General features: G+C 47.2%; 1 protein-coding gene across 1 annotated transcript in view; it reads right to left on the reverse strand.

The window, feature by feature from the left end:
• Positions 1-27618, reverse strand: part of LOC139279717 (NHS-like protein 3) — a 217863-nt gene that overhangs the window by 15669 nt on the left and 174576 nt on the right. The window contains exons 3-6 of the mRNA XM_070898879.1: positions 18198-18268; positions 16776-16926; positions 14573-14698; positions 6475-10596 (exon numbers count right to left, since the gene is read on the reverse strand). Of these exons, the coding sequence (XP_070754980.1) occupies positions 6475-10596; positions 14573-14698; positions 16776-16926; positions 18198-18268 (4470 nt within the window). The remainder of the gene's footprint in view (positions 1-6474; positions 10597-14572; positions 14699-16775; positions 16927-18197; positions 18269-27618) is intronic.

The raw sequence follows: 27618 nt of genomic DNA on the forward strand, positions 1-27618 counted from the left end.
AAACTAGAGAAAAATACTATTTTTATTAAAATGAGGTTTTTCATACTTTATATAATGTTATGAAGCCATTGCATGATTGATTGCACAGTGCTTGTGGTAGAAATGCATAAATAAATCTGTATTTCTTTGCATGACTGGGAACGATAGTTTTTTAAAAATTTGTTCCTGAGATGTGGTCATCGCTGCCAAGGCCGGCATTTATTGCCCATCCCTAATTGCCCCTTGAGAAGGTGGTGGTGAGCCGCCTTCTTGAACCGCTGCAGTCCATGTGGTGAAGGTGCTCCCACAGTGCTGTTAGGGAGGGAGTTCCAGGATGGTGTGTGATTTGGAGAGGAATTTGGAGATGGTGGTGTTCCCATGCGCCTGCTGCCCTTCTAGGTGGTAAAGTCGTGGGTTTGGGGTTAAGGTAATTGCTTTGAACTTGGCTTCTTGGGATGAAGGTGGCAAGGTCCTACACGTATTAGCAGCCAAGTCCGTTGAATCCAGGGGAGTTGACATGGGCTCAAGTCTGCCACGTATTGCAGTGTTCTGAAAATAGTGTGTGATGTGGTGTTAACACCCAACTGATAGGAGCACTGATATGCAGGGGCTCCACCTAGCTCAGATCCAACTAATCGTTGAGACCAAGACCCAACAAGTTGGCTCAACGTTTTCACCCTCAATGCTCCCAGTACACGCGGGCAGGTGAAGGAACCTGGATATCAATGCCCAGTCCTACCACAAGCACCGTGCAATCTAAAGGGTACAATGGCTTCATGAATACTTGGTAAACTTCAGCATTAATGTTTTTTTTTTAAATCTAATGGTTAATTGTTAACGCCCTGTTCACGTAATCCTGTAACCAGCTGTGTAACATGGTCTTGTGTCTGACTTTACGCAGGATCTTTCTCCATTTTTATTGTTTCAGGAACTGGACCCGCCCAAGAATTCCTGTGGGTGGTATTTCTTTAACTTGCTAATCTTTGTGGGATGATTATTTATACACAGTTGCCAATGGGAACAAAAGTTTATGGATACTGTGCTGGTGTAATTCCTCAGTGAGAGAAACACCATGGCTGGAAGGCAATTTTATGTTCGCATTTGAACATTTGAAGTAATTATAGTTACTGCACGATAGTAACCTTGAAGGTATTCAAATTCATTTTTTTTTAAAAAAGGAATAGAAGTACTATCGTTACTAAGTTCCATTTTATACACAGGCTTTAGATATATTGTGCAGATTTGATGTCTAATTTTTTTTGCCCTTTTTAGTAGCAATTACTGTCAATTCTGGGATATTTTATTGCATTATCACCATTAAATAATGACTACAATCACAATGCTAATGCTATTTGGAGTCTGCAAAACACATTCAGGGAGTCAGAAATTGCTACTGAGGAGATCAGGAATTCAGTTAATAGCAGAGCATTGCAATTTATTGGGGCAGGGCTACTTAGAGATAAAGTATACATTTACATTCTTTAGTTTCAGCCTCTCAGTATCTTACTGCCTCATAACAGTTGCACACAGAACTACCAATCCTCAAGAAAACCTCCAGTGTGGAAATATGATCTACACCCACTCCAGTACGCCAATTGATGCAGTTCATCAACTCCCTGTAAAGCCGGGCCAGAGGAGTATCTGAGTAACTGCGTGGACAGCAAAGGGAAGTCTAGACTGAAGTGATGGAATGCTCTTCGGAGCAGAGCGAGTGCTTTGTCCTTGGTCACTGGTGCAGAGCAGTGATGGGGAAGATGTAGAGATAGGCAAACATTTGCAGGATTTGCCAGATTACTATTTTGGGGGCAGGGAGATATTTTGCAGAACTTTCTCTCGGGTAATTAAATTAGCAGGTCAGAGGGCAATTGATCTCTGGAAAGACCAAGATTGATGTGACAAATTCACTTATCCTATGTACACAAGTCTTGGTAGGTTATCTCATTATCAACCTTTCATTTATCCTTTCTTTGAGGGGATGGGACAGGGGGGTGAGGAAGGTCTCCCTGTGATTGACCACTGCTTGGTTTACGTAGTAGTCACGGTGATCAGTAAATGCTCTGAGATTTAGCACGCTCAGCTTCAATGACCGCACTGATGGCTGACTCTGGTGCTGCAGTCTCTCGCTGCAGTGACCGAACAGCTGTGGATATTTTGAAAGCACCCAAGAACAATCACCGTATCACGTCCTTTTCAGAAATAACATCTACCAGGAATTTTCTCCACTCCTGTGAAACACCAAGTGAAGGAGTGAAAACAGACTCAAAATAAACTTCTTGAATCATGTCTGCCATCTGGTCAGTTCAAACATTTCACTTCCAGGTGAAGCAGCGATTTGTTAGTAATTTTACTTGCAATTCAGTATACTGTATTCGCTGCTCACGGTGCGGTCTCCTCTACATTGGGGAGACCACGCGTAGATTGGGTGACCGCTTTGCAGACACCTCCGTTCAGTCCGTAAGTGTGACCCTGAGCTTCCAGTCGCCTGTCACTTCAATTCTCCGCTCCATTCCCACTCTGATATCTCCGTCTTTGGCCTCCTGCACTGTTCCAATGAAGCTCAAGGAACAGCACCTCATCTTTCATTTAGGCACTTTACAGCCTTCTGGACTCAACATCGAGTTCAACAGTTTCAGAGCATAACCCCTGCCCACATTTTTTCAGGTGGTAGCTGTTGATGCTTCTGCCATTCCCATTTACACCTCTTCTAGAATCATCTTGTGTCTTGACTTGTCCCATTACCATCTATTTGCTTTGTCATCATCATAGGCGGTTTTCCATGTCATAGAAACATAGAAAATAGGTGCAGGAGTAGGCCATTCGGCCCTTTGAGCCTGCACCGCCATTCAATATCATGGCTGATCATTCCCTCAGTACCCCTTTCCTGCTTTCTCTCCATACCCCTTGATCTCTTTAGCCGTAAGAGCCATATCTAACTCCCTCTTGAATATATCCAATGAACTGGCATCAACAACTCTCTGCAGCAGGGAATTCCACAGGTTGACAACTCTCTGAGTGAAGCAGTTTCTCCTCATCTCAGTCCTAAATGGCCTACCCCTTATCCTAAGACTATGCATCACATTGCAGGTCGATATGCTCGAGTTGGAAGCCATGTGAAATGTTGTCAACATCAAATGTGAATGGCGAGAATACAGGTCATTTTCTACCATTCTAAAATCCTGGAATCGGCTAAAAAATTCAGCATGCAAGTAGAGCAGTGACGACGTGTACTTTTTCAGCTTTTCATCCCAAACAGTAATCTGTTGCAAAGTTGGAAAAGCTGAACTGTTTACTTTCTATCTGATGGGGATGACTTGCTTCCACGCCAAAAAAGGATGAGTTCACAGGTGGTTTCAATGAAGGACCTAATATTCCAGATCCCGAACTACATATTGAAGGGTGGAAGATACCTGTGCGTGGATTTCTTTAACGTGTAGTGGCCGTTGCACACCAGCCACCACACGGGCTTGGTCTGTGTCCAGTGGCAAGGATTAACCAACGGGAGACCTGCTCTGCTGCACGGACCTAGTGCGCACATAATCGCAGTGTGGGCTGGCCTGTGCTCCACGATCTCTCGCCACTCCTCTGCTGTACCTGCCCCAAAAATCTGGACATGTTCTTATGTTATAATGAGGGATGCTCACGATTAGAGGAGCGCAGACATCTCAGCGGGTTGAGGGTGCAGGTCGTGAGGCTGGAGAAAATGAGAGATAGGGAGGGGGTGAGGCCATGGAGGGATTTGAAGACAAGGAAGAGGATTTTAAAAATCAAGGTATTGCTTAACCGGGAGCCAATGTGGGTCAGTGAGCACAGGAGTGATGGGTGAACGGGACTTGGGAACGGACAGAAAAGCAACCAGTCAAAATATTTAGGAAGGGAGACAGATAAGCACCTCCGTGACCAATTCCTTCATAAAAAAATCAACCAAATCAACTACTGTCTGTACTCAAAGATAGATTACACAGCTTAATATCTATTCAACAGTTTGATAGATGTAGAAATAGCTCAAGTGGAAATACTTAAATTCATATCATGTGTATTGCTGTTGTAAGAACACAAGAACTTAAGAATTAGGAGCAGGAGTCGGCCATTCGGCCCCTCGAGCCTGCTCCGCCACTCAAAAACATGGCTGATCTTCGACCTCAACTCCACTTTCCCGCCCGCTCCCCATATCCTTAATTCACCAAAAATCCAAAAATCTATCGACCTCAGCCTTGAATACTCAACGATTCAGCATCCACAGCCCTTTGGGGAGAGAATTCCAAAGATTCTTAAATGGCCAACCCCTTATCCAGAGACTGTAACCCCTGGTTCTAGACTCTCCAGCCGGGGGAAACATCATCTCAGCATCTACCCTGTCAATCCCCCTCAGAATCTTGTATTTTTCAATGAGATCACCTCTCGTTCTCCGAAACCCCAGAGAGTATGACACCACATACACTGTAGTGAGAAAGCATTTAGATTTTAGCAGCTGCTAGGAGGCGTTATATGGCTGGACACGGCTTCTCGTTAATTAAAAGCTTCCCTTAATTTAGAAAATCAAAAGGCTTTTTAGTTACTTGTTTTCCAGTTTCCCCCCCCACCCTCCATGTGACTTAATACCCCTAGCTACTAGGGCAGGGTGGCCATCCAATCCGAGGCATCTGCCGACTCTGCTCTAACTGTCTGTTGGACAGACAGGAGAGATGTATGCTGGACACCTTGGGGAGCTGAAGGTTAACAGTTGAACTGCTTTGTACCTTGGATCAACAGGCTTTCCAATATAAGCAGGATGACTTTGAAGTGAGCAAAAGGAGCGCACAGCTCGTCCTGATATGTAAGGAATGGGGTACTGATTAGTCGGTATAGCTCAGATTCTCTTAATTAATGGTTGTTCAGCCATGAACTCATGGAATGGCGGTGCAGGCTCGAAGGGCCGAATGGCCTACTCCTGCACCTATTTTCTATGTTTCTATGTTAAAGTGATTGCGCAAGGAAATACATGACAATAATGACATCACCCAGGGGTGGTTACATTTAGTTTTAAAGGTGACAAAGTGTGACTTTAGGGGCCAGAGTAATAAACCATGGGTAGAGAATCCATGACAATGAGAAGGCAACAGTTGGTAATGCTTTTTCTGCAACGGGTTTATGAACATTTAGTTCAGGAAGTCTTGTTTAAGGGAAGTACCTTCACAATTTAGACTTGATTTAGCACCAAGTCCCGCTCACCCATCACCCCCTGTGCTCACTGCCCAGTGTCCTAACTCGCACCAAGTCCCGCTCACCCATCACCCCCTGTGCTCACTGCCCAGTGTCCTAACTCACACCAAGTCCCGCTCACCCATCACCCCCTGTGCTCACTGCCCAGTGTCCTAACTCGCACCAAGTCCCGCTCACCCATCACCCCCTGTGCTCGCTGACCAGCATTGGCTCCCGGTTAAACAATGCCTCAATTTAAAAAATCTTATCCTCATTTTCCAATCCCTCCATGGCCTTGCCCCTCCCTATCTCTAATCTCCTCCAGCCCCACAACCCTCTGAGAACTCCAGGCTCCTCTAATTCTGGCCTCTTGCGCATCCCTGATTAGAATCGCTCCACCATTGGTGGCTGTGCCTTCAGCTGCCTGGGCCCCAAACTCTGGAATTCCCTCCCTAAACCTCTCTACCTTTAAGACGCTCAAGATCTACCTCTTTGACCAAGCTTTTGGTCATCTGCCCTAATTTCTCCTTATATGGCTGGTGTCAAGTTTGGTTTTAGGACACTCCTGTGAAGACCTTGGGACATTTTACTACATTAAAGGCAAGTTTGGGAGTAGGTACGTCATGAAGTCTTATCTGACATTTTCCTTTGATGTAGCCAAAACAAGGTGTATAAACGTGGGCTCAGAAGATACAGAAACTGAAAAGTCACTCTGTATTCAGTTCCGCTGATCACCTTTACAGTGCATCAATAAAGTCGGTTTCATATACTCCAGAAGTGTCTTGTGCTTGCTCTGAACGTGTGAGAACCACAGAAGGAAGGAGGTTGACTGTTAACACGGACAACTAAAAGTTCCAATAGAGTAGCCCGAGAAAGACAAAGACTATCTATCCATGTAAATCCATCAGATCAGGATCTCACTGCAAGAGAACTCATAGCCCCCCTTGTCCACACCCCCCCAGAAGGAAGCCCCTCGCCCACACCCCCCCACAGCACTTCAAACTAATTTAATCACGACTATTTCCAGGGAACCCTACTTCACAGAATCAAAGGCTCACTTTATTCGCTCAAATGTTGCACAGCTGCCACAACTAAAGACAGGTGACCCAATAGTTGTTAAATAAGTGCTGCTAACCAGACAGACTTGGCTGCCTGCACCCAAAGCCACAGCCATTTCACAATAACCTAAAGTTTACCTTTTCACATCACTGCATTTTTTGCAGTGTCACACAACCAATTTCAGACTCCCCACTCGAGCCCCAGTTAGAATGATTGGTTGACCCCTTCAGACTCGAGTTGCTTCTCACCGAGGATTACCTTTTTCATCCTGGGTATCACTTGTAGCTTTCAGGGCGTCGGACTTTTCCTCGGCTGGTGGAAGGACTCGGACGACCGTTGACGTGGAGGGTAGTCTCTGAGCACTTGGCAAAAACGAAGGCTTTTTGGCAACGGGGGGTGGAATTCTGCCGTGCTTTCTCGGTGCGGAGGGGGCTGCCAAAACAGCTTTGCTCTGCGGGCTTGCCGAACTTTTAGATTCAGTCTTTGAAGCTATTCGCCCAGAGACAGAGCTAAGCTCGGCCATGAAATTCTTCTTCGCCTCAGCTTCTGCCTCGGGCGATCGAGGGGTTTCGAAAAGCAGCTTCGTGGGATGTACATTCTTTGAAAAGATGAAGCTGGCAGTCGAGGCGGGAGACTTGTGCGGAGCGCAGTCATCGGGCGATTTAAGCGCAGTCTGTCCCTTAACACCAATGGTGGGAGTCTTTAGGGAGGGAGAATCGCTCGGCTTTATTGAAGGTTCAGAATCTGAAGACGATGATAAACGAAGTGACAGGGACTTGCGAGCCGGTTTGTTGGGTGCAGTCACGTTACTTTTGGTGGCGGGCAGCGTCAAATCGGGTTGGTTTTTGCTCACTGGGTGCTTGCTGTCTGGCACCCCGGGGGCGTAAGTGCTCATCTGTACAGAACGTAACCGTACCATCTGCAACAAAGAGGGGGTGACGATTGGTATGCTCGCTTGGCCGCCATCTTGGGCAGCTGAAGATTCAACAGGCAACTCTTTGGCTGAATCCTGATTGGGGGCCTTTGGTGTTTGAGCCATTGTTTTTGGCAGCTGAGAATCTGCCGTTGGTGGTGATCCAGAATCAACCTGCAGCTTCTGCTGAAGAGGCTTCGGCGTGGGCATGGCTGGAGATGGAACCGGTGAAAGCAGTGGTTTGGGCACGGATGGAGTTTTGCTCCCCGGAGGTTGCAACGGTGGAAGAGGAGGGGACGATAACGCTGCAGCTACAGATTGCCCTGGGTCTGGGGGGAGTGGGGGAGCAGCAGGTGGAGGCACTGGCTGCACGTCCAGTTGAGGTCCCCCGGCAGAAAATCTCTTTTCTCGTGCAGGGTCTGCCAGTAGCGAAGGTGGCGGTGGTGGGAACAAGAATTCCGCGTCTTCTCGCTGAAGCGAATGTGAAACATTGGTTTTCTCAGATTGGGATGAAGACGACGTTTCTGTCGGACTTGAAGGTGCAAAGTTAGACGGGGACAAAGGGGGTGGAGGTGGTGGCCAATCAAGCGGTGATCGTTCCTGCTTCGTGGGTTCTGAAACAGTTAAGGTGGATGGAGGAGATATTTTTCCAATTACTACGGTCTTCTTTGGTGGTGGCGGAGGATGATGGGAGGGAGGCGGAGAAGGTGGAGAAGTTACTTTTGTTTGGAGTGGATTCAGTTCTTGCCGCACTTGCATGGGAGGAGCAGCTGAGACGGGTGTGGTGACAGAGGTAGATGTAACCTGTGGTGCCGAGGGTGCAGCCAGGTCAGCAACTAAAGTACCAGTGACCGGTGGGGCCACAGTGGGTGCCAATATAGTGACCGGTGGGGCCACAGTGGGTGCCAATGTAGTGACCGGTGGGGCCACAGTGGGCGCCGATGTAGTGACCGGTGGGGCCACAGTGGACACCGATGTAGTGACCGGTGGGGCCACAGTGGACACCGATGTAGTGACCGGTGGGGCCACAGTGGACACCGATGTAGTGACCGGTGGGGCCACAGTGGACACCGATGTAGTGACCGGTGGGGCCACAGTGGACACCGATGTAGTGACCGGTGGGGCCACAGTGGACACCGATGTAGTGACCGGTGGGGCCACAGTGGACACCGATGTAGTGACCGGTGGGGCCACAGTGGACACCGATGTAGTGACCGGTGGGGCCACAGTGGACACCGATGTAGTGACCGGTGGGGCCACAGATATAGTGATCGGTGAGGCCACAGTGGGTGCAGACATGGTGATCGGTGGGGTCACAGTGGACGCTGATGCAGTGACCGATGGGGCCACAGTGGGTGCAGATATAGTGACCGTTGAGGTCACAGATATAGTGACCGGTGGGGACACAGTGGACACTGATGTAGTGACCGGTGGGGTCACAGATTTAATGACCGGTGGGATCACAGATTTAGTGACCGGTGGGATCACAGTGGACACAGATGTAGTGACCGGTGGGGTCACAGATTTAATGACCGGTGGGGTCACAGATTTAATGACCGGTGGGGTCACAGATTTAATGACCGGTGGGGTCACAGATGTAATGACCGGTGGGGTCACAGATGTAATGACCGGTGGGGTCACAGATGTAGTGACCGGTGGGGTCACAGATTTAATGACCGGTGGGGTCACAGTGGACACAGATGTAGTGACCGGTGGGGGCTCAGTGGACACTGATGTAGTGACCGGTGGGGACACAGATGTAGTGACCGGTGGGGACACAGTGGACACAGATGTAGTGACCGGTGGGGACACAGATTTAGTGAGCGGTGGGGACACAGTGGACACAGATGTAGTGACCGGTGGGGCCCGAGTGGTTGCAGTAAAGTTAAATGGCACTTTAAAAAGGAAAGAAGGTTTTTTGGTGGGTGGTAATGGTGCCGGCCCGGTCGGAGGGGGTGGGATCACTGCTGGTGCCCAGGTGTATGGCGGCGACGGCGGTAATTTGCCAATTCTTGCAGTAGGTGGCGGTGGTGCAGGTGAAGAAGGTGGAGGAGGGATGGCAAACAGATCAACATGCTCGGATATGGAGGATGCTATCGATGCTAAAGATGATGAGTGTGAGATTTCTGGAGAAACCAGTGAAGATGACCTCTCGGGTGCTCTGGGTCTGGGCTTCCCAGCAGGGGACGAAGGAGGTACAAGACTCCTCACCAGGGTCGGAGTGCCACTCTGACTGGAGTACCCACTGGATGGCGACATGGTTCGCTCAGACTTGTTTGGCGAAGTGGGATTTTGTGGAGGAAAGTTATTTGATGGCTGAAGGATCCTTCCCTTGGACGTTGCTCCTGTGGCATCTTCAGCAGTCGACAATTTGTGGTTGACAAGAGGGCTTGCAAGACATCCTGCGCCAGCAGGAGAATCCGTACGTGATCCACACATGATGTTGGTTTCAGTAAGCAAAGGGAAAAACACATCATCATGTGCCTCAGGCGAACTTTGGCCTTTCAACTCAGCACTCTGCTCCTCGCCTTGTAAAGAATGCATTCTTCTCGGAGGGGCTGGTGGCCTCTTCATCTTCCTGACCGACAGACTTCTGGTGATGGATCGCTCACTGGTTATGCTCAGCGTGTCGGAGGCATCAACAATGCTGCTTGTGCTTTGTGCAGGAGACAGCGCTTGGCCATCGTAACCATTGCCGTTCAGTGCATTTGTTTTACAGGTCGAGTCGTGGTGCGCAGGAGTGTCCTTGACAATCGCTGAGGCATTCTGTGCCGCACACTCACTGACCCACCTCCTGGTGCTTGCATGGTGGTCTGCAGCAGAATTTGTCACGTTGTGCTCGTCCCGCGCTTTCTCCCGACCCGTGTCCGCACAGCTGTTATCCCGTGCAATCCCCGTGTTGCCCTGCGACGAAATCGTGGAGTTGTTGGACACGATGGTTTCGGAGGACTGAGAATGACTCCACGCATCACTCGAGGCGTAACCCTTGCCATCGTAATGCTGCAGGGAGATGGAGCGGGAGCAGGCAGGGGAGGGGGCACATACTAAGCTGGTCCTGCTCAGGGCCCGCAGGCAATTGTGGCTGGTGTTGATCATCACCACGTCCACGGCAGCGGGTAGGATGGCATTCGGAATGATCTTGGACAAGTAGGTAGCCTGAGGGGACATGGACATGACTGGACTTTGAAGGAGTTCACTCGGTATGGACGATTTGGGAATGGCCAACGACATTGGTCTTTGGGAGAAATCGATCCGTCCCCAGTTCTGTTGGCCGTTCAGCTTTAAAGTGCTTAGGGACTCATTCCCTCCCTCCGAGGAGATGGTAAAGTTTACAGACCGCAAGGAGCCCCTCGCTTTGGAACGGGACCCATTTTTGAAGCAACCGTTTCCATCTCCCCTGGATACATCGACAACGCCAGCACTGTCTGCACCTGGGGCTTTCACACTGCGGGATGACTTTCCAAGTCCTGGTGTGGAAACAGAAACAACACAGTTAACACCAAACAATGACTCAGAATTGGAGCATCAGAGGCAGCCACTCACAACCGATGTACTTTCCCTGTAAATTTGATTTCATTGCAATCACATTAAACGTTGCTTCATCGCACAATACAAACCCTGTTCATCAAATGCAGATCTCAGTCCTATCCTGTGGGTAAACAACACATTAATCAAACAATTCCTCACCTCATAGTGAACAATCAGGATTTGCATTAAGTGGAAGAACACAGAGTGTGCAAAGCGCCCTCAAAAACCCCAAATCATCCATTCCCTTCCACCATGGCAACAGTGTGTACCATAGGATGCACTGTAGCAACTCGCCAAGGCTTCTTTGACAGCAAGAGCCTTGCTATACTGAACGAAAACAGGGAGCTGATGGGCGCTCCGGCAATACAGTAATGAGCATTTACCTGCCCGGTCCCCTCCATTTCCGTGTGGCATAATACTGCTCAACTCTCACTAAACATCACACATTGCAAACAATGCCAGCAAAGGTGCTCCAACAGCTGGAGTACTGCGTGCAGTTCTGGCCACCACATTAGAGGACGGACACGATTGCACTGGCGAGGGTACAGAGGAGATTTACGAGGATGTTGCCGGGAGTGGTAGAATCCAAGCTGCGAGGGCAGATTGGATAGGCTGGGTTTGTTTTTGTTGGAACAGAGGAGGCTGAGGGGAGACCTCATTGAGGGGCCTGGATATAGTGGATAAAAAAGGGCCTATTTCCCTTAGCAGAGGTGTCAACAACCAGGGGAGCATAAATTTAAAGTAATTGGTGGAGGTTTAGAGGGGATTTGAGGGGAAATTTCTTCACCGAGGGTGGTGGGGGTCTGGAACTCACGGCCTGAAAGGGTGGTAGAGGCAGAAACCCTCACCACATTTAAAAAGCACTTGGATGTGCACTTGAAGTGTCATAACCGACAGGGCTACGGACCAAGAGCTGGAAAGTGGGATTAAGCTGGATAGCCTCTTGTTGGCCGGCACGGACATGATGGGCCGAAATGGCCTCCTCCCATTACGTAAACTTCTATGAAAAGAGTAGAACTATTCAAATGGGTAACACCCTGGGGTGTTTGTGCCATTGCAGAGGTAGCTGGACTGGGACACTTCAGACACAGTCTGGGGTCGGGAATTTGCTGGAGTTCATGAGATCAAGTTATTGAAGTGGTTTGCACTTCCTGTATACGTTAGCCCACAGAGGCTCCTGGGACAATTTAGAGATTCCAAATGGATGCACAGGGTAGGGAGGGGGAAATAAACCAGATGCAAATTCTGCAGAATTGTGCTTTAAATATATTTGCATTAAATATGGTTCTCAGGTGGCTAAGACACTAATGGCCACAAGCACCCTAGCGCATAAAACGAGTAGTCAGGAAAAAAAGAGTGATAGGCAGCTCTGCCAAGTCTGTAATCCCCCACGTCCATAGACAAAAAATAGGAGCAGGAGTAGGCCATATGGCCCCTCGAGCCTGCTCCGCCATTTAATACAATCATGGTCTCAGGTCCACTTCCCTGCCCGCTCCCCATAACCCCTCATCGGTAAAGCCCCCCAACCTGCTGCAATCAATCCTGATCAGTGAGTCATGGTATTAAACAGCATCGAGTCGCAGTCGGCTGGGGGGGCGGGGGGAGAACCTTGAACCTTGTGCTGCTGCAAGGAGATTTCAAGGACAATATTTAACAGCTACTTCATTGCACCAGGTCACAAGATGAGCAAAGACCTAACCCCCAAGGCAGAATACAGGACACGTATGCAGTTACCAAACCTTTGGAACATATTTCTGGACTAAGACACCAGCCCTGCAACACAGTCCATTAAGACTGCACTCCAGTACACAAGAGTTACATAACGTGCATAAGCGGATAAAGTATTCCACTCAGGCAATGCAGATCTGTTTCCAACGGGATTAGTCAGCCGACAGCTGGTGGAGTCGGAGGAGGGCTTTAGCAGCAATTACTACAGAACGTCTGAAGAACGTAACAGAAGAAATAGCAGCAGCAGGCGACCATTCGGCCCCTCGAGCCTGCTCCGCCATTCAGTACCATGGCTGATCTTTTACCTCAACTCCACTACCTCCATATCACTCGATTCACTTAATATTCAAAAATGTATCACTCTGTCTCGAATACAGCGTCAGCTGAGGCTCAGTGAGCAGCCCCCTCGCCTCAGAGTCAGAAGGTTGTGGATTCAAGTCCCACTTGAGACTTGAGCACACAAATCTAAGCCAGTACTCCAGTGCAGTACTGAGGGAGCGCTGCACTGTCGGAGGTGCTGCCTTTCGGATGAGATGTTAAACCGAGGCCCCGACTGCTCTCTCAGGTGGACGTAAAAGATCCCCTGGCACTATTTCGAAGAAGAGCAGGGGAGTTATCCCCGGTGTCCTGGGCCAATATTTATCCCTCAATCGACATAACAAAAACAGATTATCTGGTCATTATCACATTGCTGTGTGTGGGAGCTTGCTGTGCACAAATTGGCTGCCGCGTTTCCTACATTACAATAGTGACTACACTTCAAAAAGTACCCAATTGGCTGTAAACTGCTTTGAAACATCCGGTGGTCGTGAAAGGCTCTATATAAATGCAAGTCTTCCTATCTTTTTGAATATACTCATCGACTGAGCATCCACAGCCCTCAGTTAGTGAATTCCAAAGATTCACAACCCTCAGAGTGAAGGAATGTCTCATCTCTGTCCTAAATGGCCGACCCCTTATTCTTTACTTAAACAACTTTATTAAACACATTCTAGTCCTATTGTTGGGATTTTTTTCTGAAAATTGTATCAGTCAGGCACTTTTAAAATAGATCCTTCTCCCTATTGCATGGTGGGAGGAGTCTCAATCGTGATCATTTAGTATTTTTGTTCTCAGAATAAAGTTTAAAATCAGCCGAGCTAAACTGTATATTTACCTGAACTTTAAATGAGATTCTCAACCAGTTTCTATGCTAATTAATGCAACACCGCTGTTTTGTGTTTGGGGAAAGAAGCCATTACCTCACGCAGTTCTGCGGGTGGTTATATAGATAGCACCAAGTCAAGTCACCACTCTGCACCTGGCAGCTTTTTAAAAAGAAAGACTTGCATTTATATAGCGCCTTTCATGACCATTGGACGTCTCAAAGCAATTTACAGCCAATGAATTACTTTGAGCGTAGTCACTGTTGTAATGTGGGAAACGTGGCAGCCTATTTACGCACAGAAAGCTCCCACAAACAGCAATGTGATAATGACCAGATAACCTGTTTTTGTGATGTTGATTGAGGGATAAATATTGGCCCCAGGACACCGGGGATAACTCCCCTGCTCTTCTTCAAAATAGTGCCACGGGATCTTTTACATTTATCTGAGAGAGCAGATGGAGCTTCGGTTTAACAGCTCATCTGAAAGACGACCCCTTCGACAGTGCAGCACTCCCTCAGCGCTGCACCAGAGTGTCAGCCTCGATTTGTGCGCTCAAGTCTCTGGAGTGGGACTTGAACCCACAACCTTCTGACTCAGAGGTGAGGGTGCTACCCACTGAGCCACGGCTGACATGTGGGAACATGATAGCTGAGCGAGACCCTGCCCTCACAATGTCCAGCAAGGTTCACTGGGCAGGGATCAGGAGCCGGAGCCGGACTCGGACTCGGCTTTTCCGTCCCCAGCACTCTGATGCAGGGGCCAAGGTGAACGGCCCACCCAAATGGAGATCAGCTAACTCAACACCGACTAACCATCAAACCCGAGACAGTCCTGGTCAGTGAGGCTCAGTCCTACAGATTTGCTAAATGGAGCCATTGGGGATGGTTCCTTTTTTCCTAATTTCTGTTGCGATCCACACGTTCGCTCCAGATTCTGTCGTATTGCAGTGAATTCCTTTGAGGTGCTGTGCTGAAGAAACGCAACCTACAAAAAGCAAAACTGGCCGACGGTTTGAAAGCCCTAAAATCGATCTACAAACCTAATTCCTGTTGAACATGCTGTGGAAGTCCCATGATTGTGGTTCTCCGAATTCTCTTCTCTTTCAGTTTTGGACCTTTGAAAGACGATTGGGCCTTCTGATGTGGTTGAGGTTTAAAGGTTGTTCCTGTTTTGTTTTTTTTAAAAACAGAATAAGCAAGTTAGGAAACCACACACTAAGAATTTATGAAATAAAATATTCCCTTTATTGATCTGTTCAAATTCCCACCCAACCTAATCCACACCTGGGATATAATCTGTATTCGTAGCATTCGAGCCAAGTCGATCTAAATCGTTTACAGCACTTCTCCCTGAATTGGGCAGCACTACCTCAAAGTGGGTTCTCTGGTGTTCCATCTTCATGCCGTTCCAACAAAATTGTTGACCTTAGCGTGACCGCTGCCAATCCTTAGCCCACCCCCCTACCCCCCTACCCCCCTCAGAGCCTGTTTTTTTTTCTCTCCTTGTCTCCAATAGCAGTTGGTCATTATCCCACCATTCACACCCTATTTCGACCAATGTTTTTCTAACTCCTGGCATTAACATTTGAATTTGGGCCATCAACCCTTTTGTCTCTCTAATCTCTCCAGTCTTCCAACCTACCACAGACCTTCCCTTTTGTTCTTTCTTCCCCTCCCCCTTTCAGTGCTGGTTAAGAATCTGTTCTTTTTGAACATTCTCCAGTTCTGAGAAAGAATCGTCGACCCGAAACGTTAACTCTGTTTCTCCCCACAGATGCTGCCTGACCTGCTGAGTATTTCCAGCATTTTCTGTTTTCATCCCAAATTCCAGTGTTCGCAGTATTTTGCTTTTGTATCAGCTTAATTGGTTGAGCACTGAACTCGCAACCAAAATGCCATGGAGGGTCCGGAAACTGCGGAACTCGAAGCCTCCCGTCCCAGTTTGGGGAGCTCCCAGTAGCAGCAGTAGATGGCTCACCGTGTCGGAGTGAAAGGGCCCACTCGCCGGTTGCCAATCACAGAGCTGCTCTCAATCAAGGCGATCAAGAGAAGTCAGAGCCCAGAATGGATGCATGGTGATTAAAGGCCAGACATTTGGGTGTCTGACTACTTAACATAAGAAATAGGAGCAGGAGTAGGCCATACGGCCCCTCGAGCCTGCTCCTCCATTCAATATCATGGCTGATCTGATCATGGACTCAGCTCCACTTCCCCGCCCTTTCCCCATAACCCCTTAATCGCTCAAGAAACTGTCTCTTTCTGTCTTAAATTTATTCAATGTGCCAGCTTCCACGGCTCTCTGAGGCAGCGAATTCCACAGATTTACAACCTTCTAAGAGAAGAAATTTCTCCTCATCTCAGTTTTAAATGGGCGGCCCCTTATTCTAAGATCATGCCCTCTAGTTCTAGTCTCCCCATTCAGTGGAAACATCCTCCCTGCATCCACCTTGTCAAGCTCCCTCATAATCTTATACATTTCGATAAGATCACCTCTCATTCTTCTGAATTACAATGAGTAGAGGACCAACCTACTCAACCTTTCCTCATAAGTCAACCCCCTCATCTCCAGAGTCAACCTAGTGAACCTTCTCTGAACTGTCTCCAAAGCAAGTATATCTTTTCGTAAATATGGAAACCAAAACTGCACGCAGTATTCCAGGTGTGGCCTCACCAAGACCCTGTATAACTGTAGCAAGACTTCCCTGCTTTTATACTCCATCCCCTTTGCAATAAAGGCAAAGATTCCATTGGCCTTCCTGATCACTTGCTGTACCTGAATACTAACCTTGTGTGTTTCATGCACAAGTGCCCCCAGGTCCCGCTGTACTGCAGCACTTAGAGATTTTAGAAATGTAAAGTGAGATGTTAGAACTAAAATATTTAAATGCATGCCAGGGGAAGACTTTTACCTCACAAAAGGTTTAGGTAATCAAGGTACATTTGCAATCTTTTATTGTATCATTTTCTGGTTTCTTGTTAAATCTGATACTTTGTAGCTTACGATAACTCTTGCATCCCTCACCAAATAGACTCTCACCCACAACGAGTTCATTTTACCGTAAAAGTTAAAATTCTTCAATTTGAGGTGAAAAGTTAATTGAATCCATTCCATAAAACCTCCGACTGATCGAGCAGCGAACATTTTGCTTTAATTTATTGGAATCCCACCTGACCCGGTCGTTTAGAAAGAAAAGCGGTTTGCATAATTGGGCTTCCCCACCCCCAACACAACGTGATAAATACCAGTCGGGATGGCTCCTGATCGGGCCGACAGCATATCCTTGCGGATCTCATCCGGAGTCGGTGGCGGAAGTGACCTTGTTTTGGCCCACACTTCGTCATTGGGTGCACACGATCCGGACTTCTCAACGACAGGCACATCTGCGTCCTGTGACTGGGAACAAATTACAAGTGTCAAAACCATCAAAAGGTTTACTTGGGGGGGAAATATCCAATATTGAAAACTATTTCCACTAATAAGAATAAGGAGCAGGAGTCGGTCATTCAGCCCCTCGAGCCTGCTCCGCCATTCAATCAGATCATGGCTGATCACCTACCTCAACTCCACTTCCCTCATATCCCTTGATTTCCTTAATATTCAAAATTTTATCGATCTCAGTCTTAAATATATTCAACAACCGAGCCTTCACAGCCCTCTGGGGTAGAGAATTCCAAAGATTCACCACCCTCTGAGTGAAGAGGTTTCACCTCATCTCAGTCCTAAATGGCCAACCCCTTATTCTGAGACTGTGACCCCTGGTTCTAGACTCCTCAGCCAGAGGAAACATCCTCCCTGCATCTACCCTGTCGAGCCGTGTCAGAATTTTGTATGTTTCAATGAGATTGCACCTCAATTCTTCTAAACTTGAGATAGGCCTAGTCTGCTCAATTTCTCCTCAAAGGACATTCCCCTCCCCCCCCCACCCCATCCCAGGAATCAGTCTGGTGAACCTTCGTTGCACTCCCTATAGCAATGGATAGTGAAGAGAAGGATAAAGATTAGTTTTTTAGAGCAATACTCTGCAAATCTTTTTTAAATAATTCTGTCCAATATTCAACATTATGCCACCCATCTTCAAAGAAATTTCTCGAGCGATTGACTCCTGGTAAAAAGTTTCAAGCCTGGAATCCGTCACCTCCCAGTTTTCAGTGACCTGCCCCATGAAACAGGTGATAATCAGAAGGGAGAGAGAAAAGCATGCGATTGATAGAAACCCTTGTGAGCATTCCTGCAAACTATACACATGGTAGGTATATAGACAAGAGGTTGGTCAGATTTCCTTTAAGGGAAGTGTAAGTTTACAAAACAAGGTTAGAGCCATCAGAGACAGATGTAAACATTTCACATTAACCCTGCATGGTTACTATTTTAGAATTTAAATTTAATCAAACTTCATGCCATTAAAATGATGCTGAATGACTGCAAGTTATTTCGATGCAATACAATAGATTTTTTGCATACAATCATTGAATGCTCCCAGCTCACCCTTTTTCTATCGGATCTGTATAATGTCTAATGAGGGAAAATTGATCACATCGACCCAAAACTGAACATTGCGTTTTACTTTCATTGATGGTCCTGAATAGATGGGCAAATACCACAACATCTTCCTACTTCCACCATCAGACACAAATATTCATGCAGTCAAGTATCCGTGGCCTTACCTGCAGATTGCAGTCATCGCTACAATCGTGGCCATTTCGCAGGTGGGGTTGGTTATATCCATCCAAGGTCCCTGAAGCAAAAAAATATACGAAGCATCGCTCGGTTACAAATACAACTACTGATTCTCATACCGTAGTCTGGAATTCATTTCAACAAAGTTATTCTTTGTATGGACATTTCATTTCTCAATATACAGTGCACACTTGACAGATCGGCAGCCGAACTTGCAACCAGAATTATTGTAAATTTAGTCACCAATGTTACAAATGATCGATTTTATATGTCTTCATCGTTCCGCCTCAGGTATTTGATACCTTAGGGATAATTGTACATCACCACACAATGGTAGCAACATATCTGGACTCTCCAGGATGTATCCAATGATAGGCTGACACTCCAGGGCAGTACTGCACTGTTGGAGGTGCTGTCTTTCGGATGACATTAAACCGAGGCCCCGTCTGCTCTCTCAGGCAGACGTTAAAAGATCCCATGGCACTATTTTAAAGAAGAGCAGGGGAGTTCGCCCCAGTGTCCTGACCAATAGTTATCCCTCAATCAACATCACTAGAACAGATTATCTGGTCATCACATTGCTGTTTGTGGGAGCTTGCTGTGCCATTGGCTGCTGCGTTTCCTAGATTATAACATTGGCTACGTTTCAAAACAGTACTTCATTGGCTGTAAAGTGCTTTGAGACATCCTGAGGTCATGAAAGGCACTATATAATGCAAGTCATTCAATACATGTTCACTCCACCCACAACCACCAAAGAAATCTAACGTCATTGGCAAGTGAGATCAGGCAAGTATGCATAAAGTAGCTATATATGGAACTCGTTACCACAGAGTGGTTGAAGCGAATAGTATAGATGCATTTAAGAGCGGTTAGATGAGCATGAGGGAGAAGGGAAGAGAGAGTTATGCGGTCGAGTTAGATGAGGAAAGATGGGAAGAGGCTCAAGTGGAGCATAAACATCAGCAAAGACTGGTTGGGCAAATGTCACGTCATTCAGAAGCACCTCAGGCACAAGACATTCTGAAGTCATCCTCACCGTCGAATAAACACAGAAATATAACCGCTTGTATTTATATAGCACCTTTAATGTAATAAAATGTTGCAAGGAGCTTCACAGGAGCACTGTTCCTTTAATCCTGAACATTTAACACATTGATTACCGAGCTGGGAATGTTGTATTACTGTATCCTATGTAATCCTATGAATCTATATCTTGTTGGAGCCAGCCTAGGAGTTTTCTGCACCGTCAGAACTGAAAATCAGCACGCGTGCAAAGGGGCTGATCTATTTATATGTTGCGTTTTACACCACTTCTTGCCAGATTCTTTGGGGTTTGAGAGGGGCAAGCATATCCTGACTGCATAGGAGCTTGTAACTGGCTGTGTTCCTTGTGCAATTAGACAAGCACCCAAGTGAGAGGCGGCTTTGCAATCCTGGGATAGGGCAGCTCATTCTCATTACCGTAAGACCACAAAAAGAATTTTTAAACAATAAAAATCAAGATGGTGGAAGGTAGACATAGACTGATCAATCAGGTGATAGACATTTTAACTTTGCCCTATAGGTGACCACCAACACAGGCCAGATCAGTGTATCATCAAACGACAGCAGTGAGGAAAAATATAAAATCCTGCAGAAGCGGAACAGTGGTGGGCACTGCAGGAATCACTCATGAGTCTCCAGAGGGCACAGACCCACCTTTTGAAGCCGTCGTTAGGATTTTAAGTATATTGTGGGAACTCTGCTTGCAATCAATTAACATGGCTAAACAAACTAAAGCATTGTTGCTTTAATCCTGAACATTTAACGCGCTGATTATTGAACTGGGAACATTGTATTGCTGCATTTACTTCACAGCAAATGCCACGTCATTTAGAAACACCTCAGGCACAAGACATTCTGGAGTCTTCCTCACCCGTCTAATAAACACAAATATACCAACAGCTTGTATTTATGTAACATCTTTAATAAAATGTCCCAAAAAGCTGCACAGGGGCGTCGTCAATTAAAATGTGACACTGAGCCACATAAGATGATGTTCGGGCAGGCTTGGTCAAAGAGATAGGTTTTAAGGAGCATCTTAAAGGAGGAGCGAGGGGTAGAGAAGCAGGGGGCCTTGGTAACTGAAGGCACGGACACTAATGGATTATAATCAGGGATGCTCAAAAGGCCAGAATTGGAGGAGTGCAGACATCTCCGGGGGGAGGGGGCGGCGTGGAGGCTAGAGGAGATTATGGAGATAGGGAGGGGCGAGGCCATGGAGGGATTTGAAAACAAAGGATGAGGATTTTTTTTTTTTTTTTTTTTATAATCGAGATGTTGCTTAACTGGGAGCCAATGTAAGTCAGTGAGCACAGGGGTGATAGATACACCATTAAAGGCAAATATAGCTTCCATTCATTACACACTGTTAAATCGTCAGAGTACTTGGCAGACGACGCTATAGAAATTTAATCAAAATCTGGAGTGATTGCAGGGGCAGCACCTTATTGAGACTTTCAGACAATGTCATAAACCCAGTGAGTATAAGCTCAAGCCCTTCATAATCATCACCTGATCCCAGAGCGGAGATTCCAGGCTGGAATATTCCCTTTGGCATGGCATGTACTGCACTGCAATTCTCTTCCAATTTGGGGCATGTATGTGTTCTTCATGGTAGAGGTCATGGCAGCGGGCACTCTTCTCCTCCCCCCCCACACACAGCAGGCACTCTCCCCCCCCCCCCCCCCTACACACAGCGGGCACCCCCCCACACACACAGCGGGCACTCCACTCCCCCCCACACACACAGCGGGCACCCCCCCCCACACACAGCGGGCACTCCCCCCCCCACACACAGCGGGCACTCCCCCCCCCCCCCACACACACAGCGGGCACTCCCCCCCCCCCCACACACACAGCGGGCACTCCCCCCCCCCCCCCACACACACAGCGGGCACTCCCCCCCCCCCACACAGCGGGCACTCCCCCCCCCCCCCCACACACAGCGGGCACTCCCCCCCCCCACACACAGCGGGCACTCCCCCCCCCCACACACAGCGGGCACTCCCCCCCCCCCACACACAGCGGGCACTCCCCCCCCCCCACACACAGCGGGCACTCCCCCCCCCCACACACAGCGGGCACTCCCCCCCCCCACACACAGCGGGCACTCCCCCCCCCCACACACAGCGGGCACTCCCCCCCCCCCACACACAGCGGGCACTCCCCCCCCCCCCCCACACACAGCGGGCACTCCCCCCCCCCCCCACACACAGCGGGCACTCCCCCCCCCCCCCCCCCCCACACACAGCGGGCACTCCCCCCCCCACACACAGCGGGCACTCCCCCCCCCCACACAGCGGGCACTCCCCCCCCCCACACAGCGGGCACTCCCCCCCCCCCACACACACAGCGGGCACTCCCCCCCCCCCCCCACACACAGCGGGCACTCCCCCCCCCCCACACACAGCAAATTTGTAATCGGTACCTAAATCACTGCAAGTTTGTGCAATGGAGAATAGTTGATGTCCAAGAAATAACATGGTCTGCATAAAATGCAAAATTAACTCCCACAAAATGCTACAATTTAAAGCTCTCTACCTGCCGAATAGTGATCAGGATCTGTGATGTAATGTCGGAGCATTACAAGACGTGTGTTTACGGACTCTGCTGCAAGAACACGGGAGTTTGCAGCATCAATATTTATTCCTCAATCAACATAACCAAAAAAACACATTATCTGCATTATTACCACAAGGCTGTTTGTGGGAGCTTGCTGTGTGCAAATTGGCTGCCGCGTTTCCTACATTACAACAGTGACTACACTCCAAAAGTACTTCATTGGCTGTAAAGCGCTTCGAGACGTCCAGTGGTCGTGAAAGGCACTATATAAATGAAAGTCTTTCTTTAATATAGATCAGCTTGCGTTTAGTTCCATATATTCTGTCTTTCTATAGGTGCATATTTGAAAGTTACATTTCTGAGCAACTTTGCAAGCGGAAAGATATTTCTTGTTTAAATATGTTAAATACAAGTCTTTCTTTTTTCAAATGTATTTTCATACAAGAGATACAAGAGGTAAATACAAGAATATAAAACAAGTACCCAGAACTCTGCTATCAGCAGTTCAGATAATTTTTTTTTTAATTTGTTCCTTAGCGACTTACCCCATTCGAAATCTTTTACATGATCATATGTACCAAAATGATCCACAGATTTCAATATTAAGTAAAGTAGCTTTGTATGGGTTATCCTTCAAGGATAATATTCATAAAAGCCCCCTGATTAAAGTGAAATCGAGTGTCTTTCTTGACTAAACAATTCACCAATTTCCTACAGATGATCTCAATCAGCTAGGGTCCAGTTTAATTATGTTGACTGGGAACCTGAACAACACAGGATTAGAATTTAATTAATTTAAGAGAAGTACTGCGTTGAAGTAATCATTGAAATTCGAAACAGAGTTTAAAGACAACAAAGCATTTTTTTTTAAAGCAGACCTCCACATAACCCAAGGAGAAAGGGTACTGTTGTTTTCTTTTAAATAAATGTCTGACCTATATTTAAATTGTTTTCTCTGTCAATCTGCATTCCAGCTACAATAGACATTGAATGCTACTGCAGTTAGAGCAGATTCACATCACTCGAATCCAGCTCAGCATGTATATATGATAAGATAAGTTGATAACAATACACCCTGGATCAAAAGCTACAAATGCATTTTTGGTAGAGTCCATTCCCTAGAACCAACCAATATTTAGGCTTAACCCCATAAAGGCTGCAGTCGACCTTGCAACTCCAAACTCAGACATACGGTGACCTTGCAATGGTTTAGACTACTCCAGTGGGTGGAAGATTCAGCATGTTCTGGACAGACTTAGTTTGGACAGGGCCCCTCGCGAGGGTCAGAACAGGGGCACTGAAGGGTTGGTGGGAGGGTGGCGGGAACGACCACAAAAAAAATCACCAGCAAACCCACTTCGGCTGATTACTGGTAAAATTGCGGAAAGGCAGTCAGTAGAGGGCATTTCTGTATTATTTGTGAATAGTGTGCAATTGCCGAGTGTATTTTGAGTTTAAAAAAAAAAATGCAGCAGGAGCAGCGAGATCGGGGTGAAGGAACGGCAAGAGACTGTAGCGGGATGTGATTGGGGCACAGGGGAGGCGCGAATTTGGGGCCAGGGACAGCACAGGCCAGCCCACACTGCGATGTGTGCGCGCACTAGGTCCGTGCAGCACAGCAGGTCTCCGGTTCGTCTTGGGTAACCCTCGCCACTGGACCAAGACCTAGCTCGGTCAAGCCCGTGTGGTGGCTGGTGTGCAACGGCCACCCCACGTTAAACAAATCCACATACAGGCATCTTCCACCCTCGAGGATGTAGTTCGGGTTCTTCATTCGAAACACCTGTGAGCTCATCCTTTTTTTTTGGCGTGGAAGCAAGTCATCCGCGTTTCGAGGGACTGCGTGTAATGGTGAGGATCAATCTGTTTATGGGGTACTGCAACAACATTACTTCACCAGCACCTCCCAAGCCCTGCCACTTCCACCAAGCAGTGCATAAGCAGCAAGATCTCAGGAGTACCATCATCTCCAAGATTGCACATCATCCTGACTTGGACATAGACAAACCATTCCTTTATCATCGCTCGGTCAGATTCTGAAATTCTCTATTTAACAGCAGCATGGGAGCATCATCAGTATAAGCTTGAGGTGGTTAAAGGAGAAGCCTCCCATCACCACCAATCCCATCCCCTCCCCACCACCCACCACTACAGCCCCCCACCCTCACTACACCCACCTCTACCACCACAAAAACCATTCCTCCAAAAAGAGAGAGGGCTCCTCTTGCCCCTCATCATGGCCTAGTTGCATTTCTCCAACGGCCTGATGGACATGCCTCAGGGGGACTACAGATGCACAAAATGCAGCACATCTCAAAGTGCAGATTGGACACAGGACGGACTGATGCCTGGCACAATGCCACGGGAGAGAACTGTTGGTGCTAGTTTCACAGCCAGGTGTCGAAGGCCTCTGAACTCTTCCACATCCTGTCTAATCCAAGCGACACAAAATCTAATTGTGGATCGTTCACCTGGGTCTTGGTTCTCCTCCTGACTAAAAATATTTCATGGATTCCTCCACATGCTTCCCAAGACGGATCCATTTCTGCAATGGCGATTGCCCCTTCTCCAGGTACCATAATACTACTTTACTCCCAGGACAGCACTGAACCACAGACAGAACACTGCCAACTTGTGCAAGAACATAAGAATTAGGAACAGGAGTAGGCCATCGAGCCTGCTCCGCCATTCAACAAGATCATGGCTGATCTGGCCGTGGACTCAGCTCCACTTACCCGCCCGCTCCCAGTAACCCTTAATTCCCTTATTGGTTAAAAATCTATCTGTGATTTGAATACATTCAATGAGCTAGCCTCAACTGCTTCCCTGGGCAGAGAATTCCACAGATTCACAACCCTCTGGGAGAAGAAATTCCTTCTCAACTCGGTTTTAAATTGACTCCCCCGTATTTTGAGGCTGTGCCCCCTAGTTCTAGTCTCCCCGACCAGTGGAAACAACCTCTCTGCCTCTATCTTGTCTATCCCTTTCATTATTTTAAATGTTTCTATAAGATCACCCCTCATCCTTCTGAACTCCAACGAGTAAAGACCCAGTCTACTCAATCATCATAAGGTAACCCCCTCATCTCCGGAATCAGCCTAGTGAATCGTCTCTGTACCCCCTCCAAAGCTAGTATATCCTTCCTTAAGTAAGGTGACCAAAACTGTACGCAGTACTCCAGGTGCGGCCTCACCAATACCCTGTACATTTGCAGCAGGACCTCCCTGCTTTTGAACTCCATCCCTCTCGCAATGAAGGCCAACATTCCAGTCGCCTTCCTGATTACCTGCTGCACCTGCAAACTAACTTTTTGGGATTCATGCACAAGGACCCCCAGGTCCCTCTGCACCACAGCATGTTGTAATTTCTCCCCATTCAACTAATATTCCCTTTTACTGTTTTTTTTTCCCCCAAGCTGGATGACCTCACATTTTCCGACATTGTATTGCATCTGCCAAACCTTAGCCCATTCACTTAACCTATCTAAATCTCTCTGCAGCCTCTGTGTCCTCTACACAACCCACTTTCCCACTAATCTTTCATCTAAAAGAGTTTCATGCACAAGGACCCCCAGGTCCCTCTGCACCACAGCATGTTGTAAACAGTTGTGGTCCCAGCACCGATCCCTGTGGCACACCACTAACCATCGATTTCCAACCTGAAAAGGACCCATTTATCCCGACTCTCTGCTTTCTGTTAGCCAGCCAATTCTCTATCCATGCTAATACATTTCCTCTGACTCCACATACATCTATTAAATTAAACTAGTTCATTCATTCAGATCATTGGATCTGTTCCTCAATAAATGTCTCAATTTGCATTTTTAAGTCCAATGGCAATAAATACTAGAAAATGGGACATGGTTAAGAACATAATATAAACCTCTTGCATTTCATGCGCTGTTTTGAACTGTAATGACTCAAGCGTCTGGTTACTGTAAACTCACTCGGGTGCAACCTGATCCATCTTTATTCCAGCCCGAGAGTGCCAGCGTGACAAAGACACCCAGCTTATATACAGGTGACCAAGCACACATGCTACATGCGTACAGCCCGATGACCTCCGACCGCGGCGCCCTCTGGTGTCTGGCGACCCCTAAGCATCAATACATAACATGAACAGAACCAAGTCAGCATTAAAAGTTACTGACTTGAAATTACAGGAGGACATATAATTGTCAAATGATGTTCAACACAGATAAATATGAGGTGTTACATTTTGGTAGGAAGAATAGGGAGGTCACTTAGTACTTGAAGGGTGCGAGTCCAGGTGGGGTAGAGGAACAAAGGGATCTCTATCGAGTATAAATACACAAATCACAAAGTTGCAACACAGGTTAGCAAGACCGTTAAAAAAAGCAAACCAAGCACTAGGGTTTATTTCTAGAGGTAGAGAATTGTAGGGAAGTTATGCTAAACCTGTATCGAACCTTGGTTAGACCACACTTGGCGTACTGCGTACTGTTCTGGTCGCCATATTATAAAAAGAATATAGAGGCACTGGAGAGGGTGCAGAGAAGATTTACAAGGATGATACCAGAAATGCGAGGGTATACACATCAGGAAAGGATGAACAGGCTGGGTCGCTTCTCCCTTGAAAAGAAAAGGCTGAGGGGTGATCTAATAGAGGTCTTTAAAATTATGAAAGAGTGGAAGGTTTTGATAGAGTGGATGCAGAGAGAATGTTTCCACTTGTGGGGAAGAGCATAACTAAAGGCCATCAATATAAGATAGTCGCCAAAAATCCAATTGGGAATTTAGGAGAAACCTCTTTACCCAAAGAATGCTGAGAATGTGGAACTCGCTACCACAGGGAGTGGTTAAAGCAAATAGTATCGATTCATTTAAGGGGAGGCTAGACAAGCATATCGGGGAGAAGGGAATAGAGGGTTATGCTGATAGATTTAGAGGAGGAAAGACAAGAGGAGGCTCGAGTGGAGCATAAACACCAGCATGGACTGGTTGGGCCGAATAGCCTGTTTCTGTGCCGTATATCCTGTGTAATCCTATGTAAAATAACACCCCAATATTACAAGACATGACGACCAGAATATCTGCAGTTTACCCATTAGTGTCAATAACAGATATGTCTGCCCGCTAGAAAAAATTATATACTACACCAAAAAAATGTTTCAAAATTACTCAAATATTCTCAACAATAAATGAGAATGTTACTGCAAAACAGTTATCTTTCAAAACCCTTCTCTTCCTGTTAATTAAAACCATATTCTACTAAAATATTGAAAAGCACATTCACACACAATCGAATGATGTTCAACCACAGAGAAGGGTGTGGCAGCAGAAATGGGATTGTTCCAAAATGGTTTAGCATAGCGTGGGAATACTTTCTGTATAAAAATGACTCCCACTGTTCACACAAGAGTTAAATGTGTGTTCTATTTCCGTTCCCCACAAACTCGCACAGCCTGATCGAGACCCATCATTTGATGGCGCCTCTCCTGCCAACAGCCACTTCAGTGCTTTCACTTATGGGTGTGTTTGGGTGTAGCTCCACAGCAGGCACTACGACCAAGCTACACATTGACTGGGAGACGCACACGCTGGGAAAGGACAATACTGGTCGAGTATTGCCGAGTATACAACCAGCAGTGACTCGTCCCCAGCATCAGGCCTGTGAACTCTCATATTGTGGAACCATTCTGTAACAGATCTCATCACAGCAAATCCCCAGTGCAAAAAGGGAGTCACAAAACTGTGGGCACTTGTGGGGAAATCTATATGTGCAGACACACACAGTCAGTCAGTCACACACACACACACACAGTCACACAGACAGTCAGAC

The sequence above is a fragment of the Pristiophorus japonicus genome, chromosome 14 (genome assembly GCF_044704955.1).
Source record: "Pristiophorus japonicus isolate sPriJap1 chromosome 14, sPriJap1.hap1, whole genome shotgun sequence".
NCBI lineage: Eukaryota > Metazoa > Chordata > Chondrichthyes > Pristiophoridae > Pristiophorus > Pristiophorus japonicus.